At 42.9% G+C, this 18,603-nt stretch overlaps 1 protein-coding gene across 1 annotated transcript in view; it reads right to left on the reverse strand.

Annotated features, from left to right (window-relative positions):
• DOCK4 (dedicator of cytokinesis 4) overlaps positions 1–18,603 on the reverse strand; it is a 321,839-nt gene that overhangs the window by 61,524 nt on the left and 241,712 nt on the right. Inside the window, exons 35-37 of the mRNA XM_040411036.1 lie at positions 15,988–16,048; positions 12,411–12,504; positions 1,907–2,055 (exon numbers count right to left, since the gene is read on the reverse strand). Of these exons, the coding sequence (XP_040266970.1) occupies positions 1,907–2,055; positions 12,411–12,504; positions 15,988–16,048 (304 nt within the window). The remainder of the gene's footprint in view (positions 1–1,906; positions 2,056–12,410; positions 12,505–15,987; positions 16,049–18,603) is intronic.

Consider the following 18,603-nt stretch of genomic DNA (forward strand, 5'->3'; position numbering starts at 1 on the left):
AGCACACTCAGGGGCGTACATAAAAATCATTGGGCCCCATAGCAAGAATCTGAATTGGGCCCCTAACCCTGCCCACTACCCATCCCTGGCCCATCCCACCTCCTGCCCTGGCTCCTCCCCTGCCACACCCCTATTTGCCAATTCCGGTATCCTAAGGGTTAAATGGGACTATCTAACCCCTATTATGCCCCCCAAAATGCCCAGGCACCACATACAGATAATACTTATGCCCAATGGGGGGGGGGAGGTGCAGACAATAGCAGGCTGCGTCGGAAATGAGCCTCCCTAGAGTCACCCACGATGCTAGGGAGGCTCGTTCCCATCGTGGCCTGCTATTGACTGCCCCACCATGTCGCTGGATGTTTTCATCTGCGTGACGGGAGGCAGTGGCGACACTGCGGGCATCAGGAGCAATGCGGGTGCCGGGGAATGAGGTAAGTAAGGTGCCTGGCCCCGGGCATTTTGGGGGGCATTATATATAGCCCCTTTCACTGCTGCTGATGCTGAGTGTGCACATACATAGCCACCAATCATATCCCGCCCGCAAGGTGACTGATGTGCTGGGGGGCCCTGTAGGCTCATAGAGGACTCAGGAGTACAGTGAGTAGGAGGAAAGCACATTGTCCTCCTGAGTCCTCTATGAGCCCACAGGCCCCCCCCAAAAAAAAAATCCCAATGCTTGCTGCTGCCTTCCCCCATCAATGTACACCAATATATGACTCACTGAAGTGAGTACTCGTGCCAAGCCTGCACGTAGGATGAAACACCAAAGAAAAAAGGCCAGCACAGAAATGAATATATGATTAATCTTTATTATAGTCTCAAACCAGGACCAGAAGTAAAAATACAGATAAAATACAATACATTACAATGTATTGTATTTTATCTGTATTTTTACTTCTGGTCCTGGTTTGAGACCATAATAAAGATTAATCATATATTCATTTCTGTGCTGGCCTTTTTTCTTTGGTGTTTCTTCCCCCATCAAGAATACCCATCCTGATACACATATATGAACTTTTTATTGTCAGACCTCTTACTGTATGTGGCACACAAGTCTGTTTATTCCATCCCCCGGGTTCTATGTCCACTGACCGGAGCGGTCCTTCCTTTATTATGGGCCGGGGTGGGGGGCTGCACTCACTGGCACACAGATGATTTTTCTTGAGGGCGGCAGTCAGATGGCGGGCACTCCGTGCTTGAGCCTGCGCTGTTCCTGCTGTGCCAGCTTTACACTGGCCAATCAGCAGCAGGATCTTTGCGCTGCTAAAAGCTGATTGGCCAGTGTGAAATGCAGATGAGCGCAGGCTCAGCCTGGAGGAGGGAGGGAGCCCGCAGCCCGGAGGTCAGACAGGGAGGGGTGGCGTGTCAAGGGGGGGCCCGGGGTAGGAGCCGGAGGGAGAAAAAAAACAAGTGGGTGGTCCACGGGAGTCGGGACGCCTCCTATGAATAAACTGTCAGTCACTATCTTATGCAGAGTAGGGGGCGGGGCCTTCCATGCGCTCCGGGCCCCCCTGTGCCGCGGGCCCCATAGCAACGGCGTGGTCTGCCTATATTGGCGGTACGCCACTGAGCACACTGTAGTTTTATCTTTACCCTTGACCTTTTTTGGCCATTGACATCGGGCAATTATTGTTACAATAGTTTGTCATAATTGCCCTTTGTAAAAGGCCTTAAAAAAGTAAAAACACGCAAATCCATTCCAGCTTTTCCCAGGGTTACTGATGAGCTCTCCTCATGCTGGGAAGTGTTTAGTATAAGGATTTTCCATGTTTATACAAGAATTACGGCATAATGGTGTAGAAAATGAATAGAAATGTAAAATTTCCGTAGAATTCTTAATATTTTATGAATATATGTTACTAAAAACAAAATACAAAAACACTGTGTATAAAACCAGGCTTACCTTCCCTCGATCAAAATTCTGTATAATTGTCATATGCAGATACTCTTTCCGTTGCCACTCTGTCTGCATTGGGTAGCTGAGAAATTCTCTGAGTGGACGATCAGACCATTCCAGTAACTCATCATACAGGAGAAGGGTATATGCAGCCTCTGCATGGGATACAAAGTAAAACTTAAAGGGGTTATCCAAGACCTATAATGCCCCCGCAAATGCCCGGGTCCCTCACACAGATTGTACTTACCACGTTTCCTGGTTGCTGGTTCACTTCAGATGCCGATACGGCCACCACTGTATCTCCCCGTTGTGCAGATAAAAACATCTGGCAACGGGGAAGAGGGGGTGTTTGGGAGTTAGCCTATAACAAGCTGCGATGTGAACAAGCCTCCCTAGCATCGCGAGTGACGCTAGTTCCCATTGCAGCCTACTATTGGCAGAAATGCAGCGGCGGCCTTGCTGGCATCAGAAGCGGCGCGGGGGCAGGGTAAGTATAATCTGTGTGTATAAGCACTGAACTATATATATATATATATATATATATATATATATATATATACACACACAGTACAGACCAAAGGTTTGGACACACCTTCTCATTCAAAGAGTTTTCTTTATTTTCAGGACTATGAAGGCATCAAAACTATGAATTAACACATGTGGAATTATATACATAACAAACAAGTGTGAAACCGTTGTTTCACACTTGTTTGTTATGTATATAATTCCATGTGTTAATTCATAGTGTTGATGCCTTCAGTGTGAATCTACAATTTTCATAGTCATGAAAATAAAGAAAACTCTTTGAATGAGAAGGTGTCCCCAAACTTTTGGTCTGTGTGTATATATATATATATATATATATATATATATATATATACACACACACACACATACATACACACACAGTGAGGAACAGAAGTATTTGAACACCCTGCGATTTTGCAAGTTCTCCCACTTAGAAATCATGGAGGGGTCTGAAATTCACATTGTAGGTGCATCCCCACTCTGAGAGACAAAATAAAAAAAATAAAAAAAAATCGGGGAATCACATTGTATGATTTTTAAAGAATGTATTTGTCTTGCACTGCTGAACATAAGTATTTGAACACCTGAGAAAATCAGTATTAATATTTGGTACAGAAGCCTTTGTTTGCAATTACAGAGGGCAAACGTTTCCTGTAGTTCTTGACCAGGTTTGCACAAACTGCAACAGGGATTTTGGCCCACTCCTTCACACAGATCTCCTCTAGATCTGTCAGGTTTCTGGGCTGTCGCTGAGCAACACAGAGTTTCAGCTCCCTCCGAAGATGTTCTATTGGATTTAGGTCTGGAGACTGGCTAAGCCACTCCAGAACCTTGATATGCTTATTACGGAGCTACTCCTTGGTTATCCTGGCTGTGTGCTTTGGGTTGTTGTCATGTTGGAAGACCCAGCCACGACCCATCTTCAATGCTCTGACTGAGGGAAGGAGGTTGTTTCTCAAAATCTCACAATAAATGGCCCCATTCATCCTCTACTTAATACAATGCAGTCATCCTGTCGCCTTCGCAGAAAAGCACCCCCAAAGCATGATGTTACCACCCCCATGCTTCACAGTAGGGATGGTGTTTTTGGGATGCAACTCATGAAGTTTAGACCAAAAAGTTCTACTTTGGTCTCATCTGACCACATTACTTTCTCCCATGCCTCCTTTGGATCATCCAGATGGTCATTGGCAAACTTCAGATGGGCCTGGACATGTGATGACTTGAGTAGGGGAACCTTCCGTGCAATGCATGATTTGAAACCATGACGGCGTAGTGTTCTACTGACAGTGACCTTTGAAACTGTGGTCACAGCTCTCTTCATGTCATTGACCAGCTCCTCCCTTGTAGTTCTGGGCTGATTCCTCACCTTTCTTATCATCAGTGATACCCCACGAGGTGAGATCTTGCCTGGAGCCCCAGTCTGAGGGAGACTGACAGTCGTCTTTAGCCTCTTCCGTTTTCTAACATTTGCTCCAACAGTTGATCTATTTTCACCAAGTTGCTTGGCAATTGCCCTAGCCCTTTCTAGCCTTGTGGAGGTCCACAATTTTGTCTCTGGTGTCTTTTGACAGCTCTTTGGTCTTTCCCATGGTAGCAGTTGGCGTCTGACTGACTGTGGGGTTGACAGGTGTCTTTAAAGAGCTCAGACAGGTGCTACTAAGTTAGATTAATGAGTGGAGTAGAGGTGGACTTTTTAAAGGCACAGTAACAGGACTTTGAGAGCCAGAATTCTTGCTGTTTCTCAGGTGTTCAAATACCTATGTTCAGCAGTGCAAGACAAATATTTTTTTTTTTTTAAGTCAGATAAATTTTTTGTATTATTTTGTAAAAATAAACAATATAATTTTACTAAATTCTTGTGTCATATATTATGTTCAATCTTAAAAGCTCTCATAGAGACCCTCGGGTTGTAGATAAATACACTCAACGGTCATTGGACCAAAAATATCCCTTTAGGGGTCTCTACCAAATCAGTATTGTGTTAAAAATATATCTTCATTTCATCATTTAAAACACTAAGTGTAAGGAAGAGAAAATTGTTAAAAATGTCAGTCCACAGTAGGATTTAATACCGGATAACCTAGTAGCTACTAGTGGTTGCTAGCGGCAACTGGGGGATTAATGTCACCTTTGGTAACTAATTTAGGCACAATAAAGTGCTCTGTACACTGTATTTGGGGACAAGTCAGATAGTGTGTGTGATTGGATTGTTGCTAATATTAATATGGGTATTGTGTATCCCTAATGTACTAAAGTCTGCATAAAGTGTTGGCAGAGATATAGGTTTTTATTGACAGTGAAGGTCATGCAGACAGTACGACAGTCTATCTATGCATGGTCCATTAGCAATCAGTACAAACATGCAGACTGTCCTGGAATCGGGCATACACTGTTGATGATTTAATAATAATACTGGAATTGAACTGCACAACTCATTTGCAGTTAATTTATGCCTGTTTATGTTACAGGCTTCACCATTGTATCAATTGCCCTAAAAGTGTAGCAATGTACTCGCTCAATTGGGTGGCTGAAAGCTATATGGGTACTGCCCCTGTCTGTCTCTTGTCTGAACCAACCAATATCAGACGTTCCCTTGAAGGTATGGAAGGTAGCAGACACACACACACACACACACCTGACTAGCTAACCCTCAGCTACTCCCATCGCTACAATGCAGTTCCTATCTGTGAACTGTCTAAAACTGAAACGCAGCACTATTACACCCCTCCCGACATGTTTCGCCACAGAAGTGGCTTCGTCAGGGGATGTGGGGTACTAGCAACAATCCAATCACACACACTATCTGACTTGTCCCCAAATACAGTGTACAGAGCACTTTATTGTGCCTACATTAGTTACCAAAGGTGACATTAATCCCCCAGTTGCCGCTAGCAACCACTAGTAGCTACTATGTTATCAGGTATTAAATCCTACTGTGGACTGACATTTTTAACAATTTTCTCTTCCTTACACTTAATGTTTTAAATGATGAAATGAAGATATATTTTTAACACAATATTTATTTGGTAGAGACCCCTAAAGGGATATTTTTGATCCAATGACCGTTGAGTGTATTTATATATTATGTTCAACACAGTGCAAAAATACTCATTGTACAAAACAGGATAGTCAATAAACAGGATCCTTAACATAAAGATCCAACAACCAAACTCGTTCTATCAGTTTTTTAAGCATGAGATGTGATACAAATTGTAGGGGGCGCACTTCATCCTGCGAACTGATAGAGTGTCTTAATTGAAGGTATTTATAGAAATGGGTAGACACGAGGCCATATTCAGTGCAAAGTTGTGCAAATTGTTTTAGGATACCTTGTGAATATAGTTGACCTAAATTCCATAGTCCTTTACGTTCCCAATCAGAAAATCCCTGCAGTTTGGACAATTCTATTAAATGAGGGTTATTCCAAACAGGAGACAGGTCCAATAGTTCCTGAACACCCAGAATTTCCCTAAGTTTTCCCCAGACCCTCCTCATTAATCCTACTACTGGGAGGGGTTTAAAAGAGTCAGGTAAATCTTTTTCCATAATCGAAATAGGCTGGCAGACCACAGATGCCCACTTCGCCAATTCTCCACATCTTCCCATCTCTCTCAGGGACCCCCAGCCCTTAAAGTGTTGCAACTGAGCTGCTAAGAAATATAGAAAGGGGTTAGGTAACGCCAGTACCCCGCTTCTTTACCACGCTGTAATGTTTCATAGGAGGAGACCACTTTCAGGTTAACACGATCTAAGCAAAGAGATTCCGGAAGACGGGACAGCGGAAGAATAACTGACTTATTCCAATTGATTAATAAACCAGACTGTTTTCCAAAGTCTGATATTAACGATATAATGGGATCTATTGATGATGTCAGATCACCCACATATAATAACATATCGTCCGCATATAGCGAGACTCTTTCCTCCATCGTCCCCCCCCTCTCCAGACCTCGAATCAGTGGCGTAGAATGCAAAATACAAGCCAGGGGCTCAAAAGCAATGGCAAACAGGAGGGGTGACAAAAGGCATCCCTGCCTGGTGCCTCTCTCCAGTGTCATCATTGGGGATAGCTTACCATTTAATCGCAGCCTAGCTCTCGGTTGACTATAGAGCAATTTTACCCAATTAATGTATCCAGGGCCGAATCCTAGTTTTGCCATAACAGCACATAAGTATTCCCATTCAACACTATTAAAGGTCTTTGCAGCGTCTAAAGAGACCACTGCAGGGCATCCAACGTCCCATTCTGTTACCCTCATCTGAATATTGAGGAACAGACGCCTAAGGTTTAATGACGTGGATTTTCCTGGCATAAACCCGCACTGATCTTCATGTATAATGTGGGAGATAACATTAAGGAGCCTATTAGCAAGTACCTTGGCCAACACTTTTATATCTGCTGTTAAGAGTGAGATGGGTCTATATGAATCTACCATATTGGGATACTTATCTGGTTTAGGGATCACCACCACCAATGCTTCTCTCATAGAGCTAGGTAAAATACCTGTCCTATAAGATTCATTAAACACCTGTAGGAGATGAGGGAGCAAAACTTCTTGATGTTTTTTTGTAGAATTCCCCAGGCAGACCATCTCCCCCAGGTGCTTTTCTGTTAGGAAGCGACTGCACCGCCAATACCATCTCTTCCAATTGAATGTCCCCATCAAGTAATAACCTCTGATCATCAGACAGGCTGGGCATCTGGATATTATGCAGGTATTGCTCTCTGTCACTACAGTCAATCCCTAGTCTGGACTTATAGACTTCTGCATAGTGCTCATGGAATATGTTCATTATGTTATCATCTCCAGATACCTGTACGCCCATTTTATTAGTGATTCCCAATACACAAGATGGGCCCGATTGGGTCTTAATAATAGTAGCTAGTAGGTGGCCCGTACATTCCCTTTCCATAAAATAATGTTGAGTCTTAAAAAATTGTTTGTCCCCAACCCTACTAATCAAATGTTCCTTCAGTAGATCTTGCGCCTCTGTCCAGTGCGAGGAATTTTCTAGCGAGGGGTCAGAGATGTACTTAGCTTCCGTAGTCTGAACTCTATCCAGTAGTTCTGTCGTAAGTGCCCTGCTTTTAGTTTTATGGGAACTAATCCGTTTAATGTATATCCCTCTAATATAAGCTTTAATTGTATCCCAGATAATGGAGTGACTAGCTGAACCTTCATTATTGGTAAAAAAGTCAGTCAGAGCAACAGATATCACAGTACTAGTATCAACTAACTGGATCCAAAAAGGGTTTAGTCGCCATGGTTGTCTTGGACCCAATAGCTCTCTCCCTAAATCCATTACTACCAGTAACGAGGAGTGGTCAGAAATACTACGGGGTAAGTACCTAACATCCTGGATCTTCGCTAACACTCCCTTAGATCCCACAGCGAGATCTATCCTAGAAAGAGAACTATGTGATGACGAGTAGCAGGAGTATTGCTTCACACCGGGATTTCTGGACCTCCACAAATCATACAAGTCTATTTCAGTGAGCGTCTTGGCTAATGATAGAGAAGGGCCAGAGGCCCCACTATCAGATTGGAATTTATCTAGGGATTTGTCCAAGAACATATTAAAATCACCAATTATGAGAACTGGCAGATCTGGAAATCTGGAAGTGAAGGATAATACTTTTTTGAGAACTTCACAGGAATATGGGGGAGGTATATAAACGGCCACTAGTATCATTTGGTAATAAAACACAGAACAGTTAATGCATATAAAGCGACCCTCATCATCCACATGTACCTCCCTCGATATAAAGGGAACATGTCTATGCACTAACACGCTCACCCCTCTCGATTGCGTGGAGTAGGAGGAATGAAACTTCTGTGCCACCCAAGCCTTATGAATAAGATGTGTTCTCTCAGAAGTGAGATGAGTTTCTGAGAGGCACAGAATTGCCGGTTGATACGTTTGCAAGGCATAAAAGACAGCATTGCGTTTAGCAGGTTGGTTCAGCCCCCTCACATTCCAGGCAATTATTCTAAGGGTACCCATTTATGTTTTTAAACCATAACAGTACAGGACCGTAAGCAGCCTCGCCCCGGTCATACACATATAACCCCTGGTGTCTAGTCAATAAGGTCTTACAGTCCCTCCCACCCCCCTGCCCCTTCCCAACCCATACAGAACAAATAAAGACATTTCACATACACGTAAAACCCTGGGGAAAATAATTTCCAGAAATAGGGGAATACAAACAAATATGCAATAGCAAACTAGGGGAACGTTAAATAAAAACTAGCAAGTGGCATACATTCCCGGCTATGCTAGCATATATCAGATCTCCCCACTTAAAGTATAACACTCCTAACTGATGAAAAGGACATAGTGCAAATATTAATAAATGCCGTCTTCAGTACCGGGCAAATCATTGACTCAAGCACTCAGTCTACCCCCCACATTATTATTTGCAGGCATATAACAAATAAATTCTTTAAAAATCATACAATGTGATTTCCTGATTTTTAAAAAAAATTCTGTCTCTCAGAGTGGGAATGCACCTACAATGTGAATTTCAGACCCCTCCATGATTTCTAAGTGGGAGAACTTGCAAAATAGCAGGGTGTTCAAATACTTCTGTTCCTCGCTGTATATATATATATATATACAGTACAGACCAAAAGTTTGGACACACCTTCTCATTCAAATTTCATGACTATGAAGGCATCAAAACTATGAATTAACACATGTGGAATTATATACATAACAAACAAGTGTGAAACAACTGAAAATATGTCATTCTAGGTTCTTCAAAGTAGCCACCTTTTGCTTTGATTACTGCTTTGCACACTCTTGGCATTCTCTTGATGAGCTTCAAGAGGTAGTCACCTGAAATGGTCTTCCAACAGTCTTCAAGGAGTTCCCAGAGATGCTTAGCACTTGTTGGCCCTTTTGCCCTCACTCTGCGGTCCAGCTCTCCCCAAACCATCTCGATTGGGTTCAGGTTCGGTGACTGTGGAGGCCAGGTCATCTGGCGCAGCACACCATCACTCTCCTTCATGGTCAAATAGCCCTTACTTTCAAAGTTTTCCCAATTTTTGGGCTGACTGACTGACCTTCATTTCTTAAAGTAATGATGGCCACTCGTTTTTCTTTACTAAGGGCTCTTTCACACTTGCGTTATTGTCTTCCGGCATAGAGTTCCGTCGTCGGGACTCTATGCCGGAAGAATACTGATCAGGATTATCCTAATGCATTCTGAATGGAGAGTAATCCGTTCAGGATGCATCAGGATGTCTTCAGTTCCGGTACGGAACGTTTTTTGGCCGGAGAAAATACCGCAGCATGCTGCGCTTTTTGCTCCGGCCAAAAATCCTGAAGACTTGCCGCAAGGCCGGATCCGGGATCAATGCCCATTGAAAGGCATTGATCCGGATCCGGCCTTAAGCTAAACGTCGTTTCGGCGCATTGCCGGACCCGACGTTTAGCTTTTTCTGAATAGTTACCATGGCTACCGGGACGCTAAAGTCCTGACAGCCATGGTAAGTGTAGTGGGGAGCGGGGGAGCAGCATACTTACCGTCCGTGCGGCTCCCCGGGCGCTCCAGAGTGACGTCAGGGCGCCCCAAGCGCATGGATCACGTGATCACATGGATCACGTCATCCATGCGCATGGGGCGCTCTGACGTCATTCTGGAGCGCCCGGGGAGCCGCACGGACTGTAAGTATACCGCTCCCCCGCTCCCCGCTCCTACTATGGCAACCAGGACTTTAATAGCGTCCTGGGTGCCATAGTAACACTGAAAGCATTTGGAAGACGGTTCCGTCTTCAAATGCTTTCAGTACACTTGCGTTGTTACGGATCCGGCAGGCACCTCCGGCAACGGAAGTGCATGCCGGATCCCAACAACGCAAGTGTGAAAGAGGCCTTAGCTGCTTTTTTTCTTGCCATAATACAAATTCTAACAGTCTATTCAGTAGGACTATCAGCTGTGTATCCACCTGACTTCTCCTCAACGCAACTGATGGTCCCAACCCCATTTATAAGGCAAGAAATCCCACTTATTAAACCTGACAGGGCACACCTGTGAAGTGAAAACCATTTCAGGGGACTACCTCTTGAAGCTCATCAAGAGAATGCCAAGAGTGTGCAAAGCAGTAATCAAAGCAAAAGGTGGCTACTTTGAAGAACCTAGAATATGACATATTTTCAGTTGTTTCACACTTGTTTGTTATGTATATAATTCCACATGTGTTAATTCATAGTTTTGATGCCTTCAGTGTGAATCTACAATTTTCATAGTCATGAAAATAAAGAAAACTCTTTGAATGAGAAGGTGTGTCCAAACTTTTGGTCTGTACTGTATATATATATATATATATATATATATATATATATATATATACACACTGCAAACCATCTACAAAAGTATGCAGTTAGTAACTTGGTTAATGCTCAGTGATTAATGTAAAGCTAGAGGAGTTTGAACAGGTTATTAAAACCATTTTACAGTATATATTACTGATGTATTTATACCAGTATCTGAGTTACTCAGTGACTCTCATTCATTGGACTGCCATAGGATTGTACCAGTCAATCATGTACACTCACCTAAAAAATTATTAGGAACACCATACTAATACGGTGTTGGACCCCCTTTTGCCTTCAGAACTGCCTTAATTCTACGTGGCATTGATTCAACAAGGTGCTGATAGCATTCTTTAGAAATGTTGGCCCATATTGATAAGATAGCATCTTGCAGTTGATGGAGATTTGAGGGATGCACATCCAGGGCACGAAGCTCCTGTTCCACCACATCCCAAAGATGCTCTATTGGGTTGAGATCTGGTGACTGTGGGGGCCATTTTAGTACAGTGAACTCATTGTCATGTTCAAGAAACCAATTTGAAATGATTTGAGCTTTGTGACATGGTGCATTATCCTGCTGGAAGTAGCCATCAGAGGATGGATACATGTTCTCATTCTGTTTATGCCAAATTCGGACTCTACCATTTGAATGTCTCAACAGAAATCGAGACTCATCAGACCAGGCAACATTTTTCCAGTCTTCAACAGTCCAATTTTGGTGAGCTCGTGCAAATTGTAGCCTCTTTTTCCTATTTGTAGTGGAGATGAGTGGTACCCGGTGGGGTCTTCTGCTGTTGTAGCCCATCCGCCTCAAGGTTGTGCGTGTTGTGGCTTCACAAATGCTTTGCTGCATACCTCGGTTGTAACGAGTGGTTATTTCAGTCAACGTTGCTCTTCTATCAGCTTGAATCAGTCGGCCCATTCTCCTCTGACCTCTAGAATCCACAAGGCATTTTTGCCCACAGGACTGCCGCATACTGGATGTTTTTCCCTTTTCACACCATTCTTTGTAAACCCTAGAAATGGTTGTGCGTGAAAATCCCAGTAACTGAGCAGATCGTGAAATACTCAGACCGGCCCGTCTGGCACCAACAACCATGCCACGCTCAAAATTGCTTAAATCACCTTTCTTTCCCATTTTGACATTCAGTTTGGAGTTCAGGAGATTGTCTTGACCAGGACCACCCCCCTAAATACATTGAAGCAACTGCCATGTGATTGGTTGACTAGATAATTGCATTAATGAGAAATGAGAACAGGTGTTCCTAATAATTCTTTAGGTGAGTGTATATTCGTACTGACTAATATAACTAACACTTAAAAAGCTACAATATTAGACCATTTGTGTTAATAAAGGGATTGAATGAACTCAAATTTTGGGGGAAAGCTGGCAATAATAAAATAAAAAACAGCACTGAAGTTTCATCTTCTTTGCTGGGCTGTGGCCGTGACGTCCCTATATACCGCAAATGACCAATGCAGCCAGTCACTGGCCTCAGTGGTACATGATTTGGGGTAGCCTGGGAAAAGGGAATTTAACTTTTTTTTTATTATTTTAACAGCCACCCTGCAGTTTGCCCTAAAAACATTTGAACTCCGAAAATCTCTTTAAGTTAATGTATAACATAAGGCAAATGCTAAACAGGCAGGGTTTCATTACCTGTGAAATTTTGTGCTTTCATATGCAGATCATATAGTTTGTGAATATACCGTATATACATTTCTTCTTTGTTCAATTCTGTTTTATAAAAATTCTGTAAAGAAATAATACTATTTCATTTATGTTGTGGTAACTAATTGACAGCATTCTCTATTTCTCAGCACACAAGATAAAATATAATCTTATCAAAGCTGAAATTTAAGGGGGTTTCCAGGCTCTAGATATTCATGATCGTGAAGATAGGTCATCAACATCAGATTGGTGGGATCAGACAACTTGCTCCCCCACCATTAAAGGGGTTATCCGATTTCAGAAACATCCCCCCCCCATGTGCCGAGCCCTTCACAGGTAATATACTTACCTCACAGGTAATATACTTACCGCAGCCGCTCCTGGTCCCCGCATCGCTGCTGCTTCTTTCTGCACACCGATGGAAACATCCTGTGTCAGGGGGATTGGAGGGGGAGCAGCGAATGGAGGGCGGGGATGGGGACGAGCCTCCCTAGCGTCACCCGCGATGCTAGGGAGGCTCGTCCCCGTCGCCACCTGCCATTGGCTGCTCCCCCCCCCCCCACCGACACCAGATTTTTTCATCAGTGTGCAGGGATAAGCAGCAGCGGCGGTGCAGGGACCAGGAGCGGCTCAGGGAACAGGGTAAGTATATTACCTGTGAGGGGCCCGGCACATGGCGGGGATGTTTGTGAAATTGGATAACCCCTTTATAAGCTTTTCCCGGCAGCCGCAAGAACTACCACTTTGAACAATCAGAAGCACAGCTCCATTCAAAGTATAGTGGTCATGATGAGTTACTGCAGTATTCAAGTGAATGGGAGCTGAGTTGAATAACTCAGTACGGCCACTACACTTCAAGCAAAGCTGTGTTTCCAATGCCAGAGGCTGCAGGGAACAACTGATCAGTGGAGGTACTGGGTGTCGGACCACCACCAATCTGATACTGTTCACCTATCCTCTGTATTTCCATGGTAGCACGTAACAAACAAATGCTGTGTAGTCTGATCCTACAGTTCTGTGCTCTTCTATTTGTCTCCTCCTTCCTGAAAACATACCGAATATATGTTACACAATAGTAGACGATAAATGAAAGAGAATAGGTCTATAGGATCAAAGTACACTGGGTTTGTTGGTTATCTATTACCATAGGAACGTATACATTTAGAAAGTCTTCACACCATTTCACGTTTTTCACATTTTGTTATGTTGCAGCCTTGTGCTACAATTTAAAAAACAACATTCAAGTTTTCCACCACAAATCTCCACTCAATACTATATAATAAGAAAGTGAAAACAGAATTTTAGAAATGTTTGTACATTTATTAAAAAAGAAAAACAAAATTTTGCATGGACATAAGTATTCAGACCCTTTGCTATAACACTTTAAATTTAGCTGTGGGGGCCTCCCATTTCTCATCATCTTTGAGATGTTTCTTCACCTTGATTGTACTCCACCTGAGGTAAATTCAGTTAGACAGGATTTGGAAAACACACCCCTGTCTGTATAAGGCCTCACAATTGACAATGCACATCAGAGCAAAAACTGAGCCATGAGGACAAAAGAACTGCTTGTAGAGCTCAGATACAGGATTGTATGAGGCACAGGTCTAGAGAAGTGTACAAAAAAATGACTGCTGCACTAAGTGCAGTGCTCTCCAGAATTTTTAAATGGAAGACGTTTGGAACAACTAGGACCCTTCCTAGAGCTGTCCGCCCCATCAAACTAAATAATAGGGTAAGAGAGGTGGCCAACAACCCAAATGGTCACTCTGACTGAGCTCCAAAGATCCTGTGTGCAGATGGGAGAAGCTTCCAGAAGGTTCAGACTGATAATATTTTATTTTAGCACAAGGCCACAACATAAATTGTGTCAAGAGGTTCTGAAGACTTTCCGAATTCACTGCAGGTCTGCATAGCAGCTGTACACACAAAACAGTACAACATTTTTAAAGAAGACTATTTTCACTGCTGCAATATCTTTTATTTTAGTTGCCTTGGAGAAATTACAAAATTGTTTGCACAGGTCTACATTGCATTCATTTATCAGCATAGCAGCTTTATTATGTTACACTTGTTTCTGTGAGGTTGCTAAATACACCAGATACGAGGGGCGTTCATTAAAGATTTCCCCTGACCCACCTCTATTCATCACAGGACCCTAAAACTGCACATGTGCAATGATATAAGTCTCTATAGGTTACATGCAAATTTGCAACTCAGAAACTTATGGTACGATTTTCACTATTCATACAAATTATACTTAAAGGGGGCTTCCCTCAGGAAGAGGTGATGCTGGGACCTCTGCCAATCCTAAACTTCCTTTTACACATACAGATGATCTGCAGATTATCGGGAATAAAGCGGACGCTCCTGACAACTGTCAAATCATAAGCGGAGATAAAGGGGGGGGGGGCATTTACATGCAGAGATCACCTCCACTGTGTGGGAATAAGCGATCTATACATCGATCGCTTGTCCCAATAGAAAATCATTATTCCAGTGGAGAAGATCGTTGTGTAGACAGCACAATCTGCTGCATAGGAACAATTATTTTTCATGCCAGCAGAAAAAAACAATCACCCGATGAAAGAGCGTTTGCTCGTTGACTGCTGGAAGCTTTCACACAGGCAGATTATTGGGATGATCATTTCTACAAACATTCATCCCTGATAATCTGCCAGATCATCTGTACGTGTAAAAGAACCTTACAATGTGAGAACACATAGCACAATTATACACGGCAAATGATGCTACACGAGAACGGCTTTTTTAAAATTGGTGCACAGCAAAAGCATGAGCATTATTTTTTTTTTAGGAACATCCTATCAAACAAAGTCAAACATCAGACCAACCTATGTGTACCCATTCCACTGTTTAGCAATTTGTTAAAAACAGGGCTTCTGATCTCCTGATGTGGCCAAGAGGTGAATATTATTCAGGCCACCAGAGGGCTATTCTTCTCCCACACAGAAACGTTGTACCAGCAAAAGTATAAAAAGTGAAATGTATGTTTTATTCTACTATCTGATTCTGGTTCTAAATATAGGGCTGAAGAACAATTTTGTGTCAATGGATTATTACATAGAATATAGGACAGCTGAGAGCTTCAGGGCTATGCCCGTACAGAAGGCCTCACAGAAATTATGGCAAATGTTCTATAATTGTTAAATAAAAAAAGCCTTGCTCTGATGTCAAGCCCTGCTTTTGCTGCAATGACGGCTATAACTGCATCCCATTATTTCAGACGTGTTCACGTCTTATCCGCTCGCATTTTTCCCTAGAGCCTGGTCTGTAATAGCAGATTGTTTGCATATTAAATTTTTTTAGCATTTGAATATTGCCCTCAAAAGTAATTGCCTGGGTTATAAGGACAAACCAGATGAGCTGAGCCATTCTCTTACCTGCGAGAAATGCTAATGTCACATCATTACACTCTGAATAGATTTGCTTTACTGCCACTGAGTTGGTTTTAATGGGAAATTAAATAACGTGCAGAACGGAATGTGAGACATCTCGATTTAGACATCAAGGCAGGATGTGTCATAAAGTGCAATGAGCGTCTTACCAATAGACTAACGGTGCACCCAATCTTTTTTCCATCTACTTCTCCCATTTTCATGCAGTCTCTAAAATAAAAGAAACACTTGGTAAATAGGTTTTATTCCAATTTCTAGAAAACAAAATCGGCTGGATGAATATAGTCATATAAAGTAAAATCAAGAAGACTGAATATCATCTGTATATTTATGTTCATAAAAGGGGTTCTGCTGCCTTAAGGGAGTTGTCCCACAAAAAATATTCAACAGTTTTCAAAGCATTATGGAACGCTGTCTGAAAAAAACCTCTCCTACATTCATGACCTCTTCATCCCTCACAAACTTTCCTTTCTGGGTCTAACTGAAACATGGCTGACACCCTCTAACACGGCCTCCCCTGCTGCACTCTCTTATAGCGGATTTCAATTTACTGACACCTCCCGCCTGGCTGCAAACATGGTGGAGGAGTTGGTCTTCTCCTATCAGACAACTGCTCCTACAGCCCAACTCCACTGCCACCCACCATTATGCTCCCTTCATTTGAAGTACACTCTGTTGGCATCTACTCTCTCTCCAACCTCCAAGTAGCAGTTATTTACCACCTCCCAGGCCCAGTCACCATCTTTCTTGACCACTTCAACACCTGGCTCCTACATTTTTTTTCTGCTGACATCCCCACTATCATCATGGGTGACTTCACCATCCCCATTGCCACTTGCCACCTCTAAGTGTCTAGCACTCTCTTCCTTCTTCAGCCTCTCGCAGTGGTCCTCCACTCCCACCCACAGAGATAGTTACACTCTGGATCTCATCTTTACCTACCTCTGCTCTCTATCTAGCCTTTCAAACTCGCCCCTCTCCCTATCCAATCACAATCTACTCACCTTCTCTTCACTGGTCTCTTCAGCTGCTCCCCCGGTCCACAGACTAACCCCCCCCCCGCAGGAACCTTAAACATCTTGACTTTCACTTGCTTTCTTACTCTCTTCCGCCACCACCTGTATAATGGTACAATAACTACAGCTCTGGACTTTATTGCCCCCTCTCACACAAAAAAACCCCAGAGAATCAATAGGCAACCCTGGCACACTAGCCTGACCAAAGAACTGAGACAAACTTCCAGGGCTGCATAGCGGAAATGGAAAAAAATCCCATTCTAAGGAGCACTTTAACATATACAAACAATCCCTCGTCATTTTTAAATCCTCACTTACTGCTGCAAAACAGGCTTACTTCTCATCTCTCATATCTTCCCTGTCTCACAAACCTAAACAACTTTTTAACGTCACCTGTGCACCTGACCCATACATCCCCACATATAGTCTCCGTTCCTCACAAGACCTCCTTCTCTCCTCTTATCACCTCCTACCACAATCGCCTCCAAGATTTTTCCTGTACACTGGAATTCTTTACCCCAACCTATCAGACCCTCACCTACAGTGGAATCCTTCAAAAGAAACCTGAAAACCCACGTCTTCAGACAAGCCTACAGTCAGTGACCCTGCTGCTGCTACTGTATACCGCCATTACCAGCTTTACCCTCATCTACTGTGTCCTTCCTCCATACCTTGTAGATTGTAAGTCCTCGTGGGCAGGGCCCTCTCTCCTTCTGTACTAGGCTGTAACTCATCTTGTTCATGCTGATTGCAATTGTCTTGTAATATGTATGTATACCCCTTTTCATAGGTACAGCGCCATGGAATGAATGGCGCTTCAATAATAATCCAAAGAAAATACAATATAGCAACATTGTTCAATTGTTAAAACAATGCCAATTACTAGATCACTTAACAGTTCTATTAGGGCAAGTATGTATGTTTAAAGGGAGTCTATCAGCTTGCATTTGCATAATAAAGGGGTTTTCCAAGACTTTTCTACTTATGACCTATCCTCAGGATAGATCATCAGTATCTGATCGGTGGAGGTCCGACACCCAGGACCCCTGCCAATCAGCTGTTCGAGAAGGCAGCAGTGCTCCCAGTAATGCCGCAGCCTTCTCTCAGCTTTTACCTTTACTATACTCTTGAAAATCTTGGAAAACTTTTTTAAACTACTGTAAGTAGAGGGATGGAGGGATTGACTAGAACATTTTTAAGATACACTAGTGAGATGTTCATAACATTAAGGGCAGACCCTAGCCCCTCGGTTCACTTTCCTCTCTTCAGGAAGCCCATCTTTCCCTTGCTGATGCCTGGCCCCATAATCTTGCGCCTTTGTCATGTGACAGAACTTCAGTGCATGCTCAGTACAGCATTTCATTTGTGCACAGAATAGGAGACCTATACTGCACTTGCGCTGAACTTCTCGTGATCAGCACAGATTGCAGGGCCGGGTGAGGGCAGGATACAGTTGTCTGGTGATATCAATCAATAGGGGAAAGGTGGGGCTTACTAAGGAGAACATAAGTTTTATACATCATGGGGCTAGGACCTACCATTGGTGCTGTGAACAACTAGTTTATCCATAAGTTTTTTTTTAAAGTTATTACTGATAAATGAAGACACGGATTTCAAAAGAAAAGGTAAATTTAATTGTCTATGCAAGCCTTACATTCCATTCTGCTAAGTTTAACATGAAAATTGAAAGTCTCCCTTTTAAGGGGAAATACTAGAAAGAAATTAAAAAAATAGTCAGTTGTGGAAAGT

Source organism: Bufo bufo, chromosome 1 (genome assembly GCF_905171765.1).
Source record: "Bufo bufo chromosome 1, aBufBuf1.1, whole genome shotgun sequence".
NCBI lineage: Eukaryota > Metazoa > Chordata > Amphibia > Anura > Bufonidae > Bufo > Bufo bufo.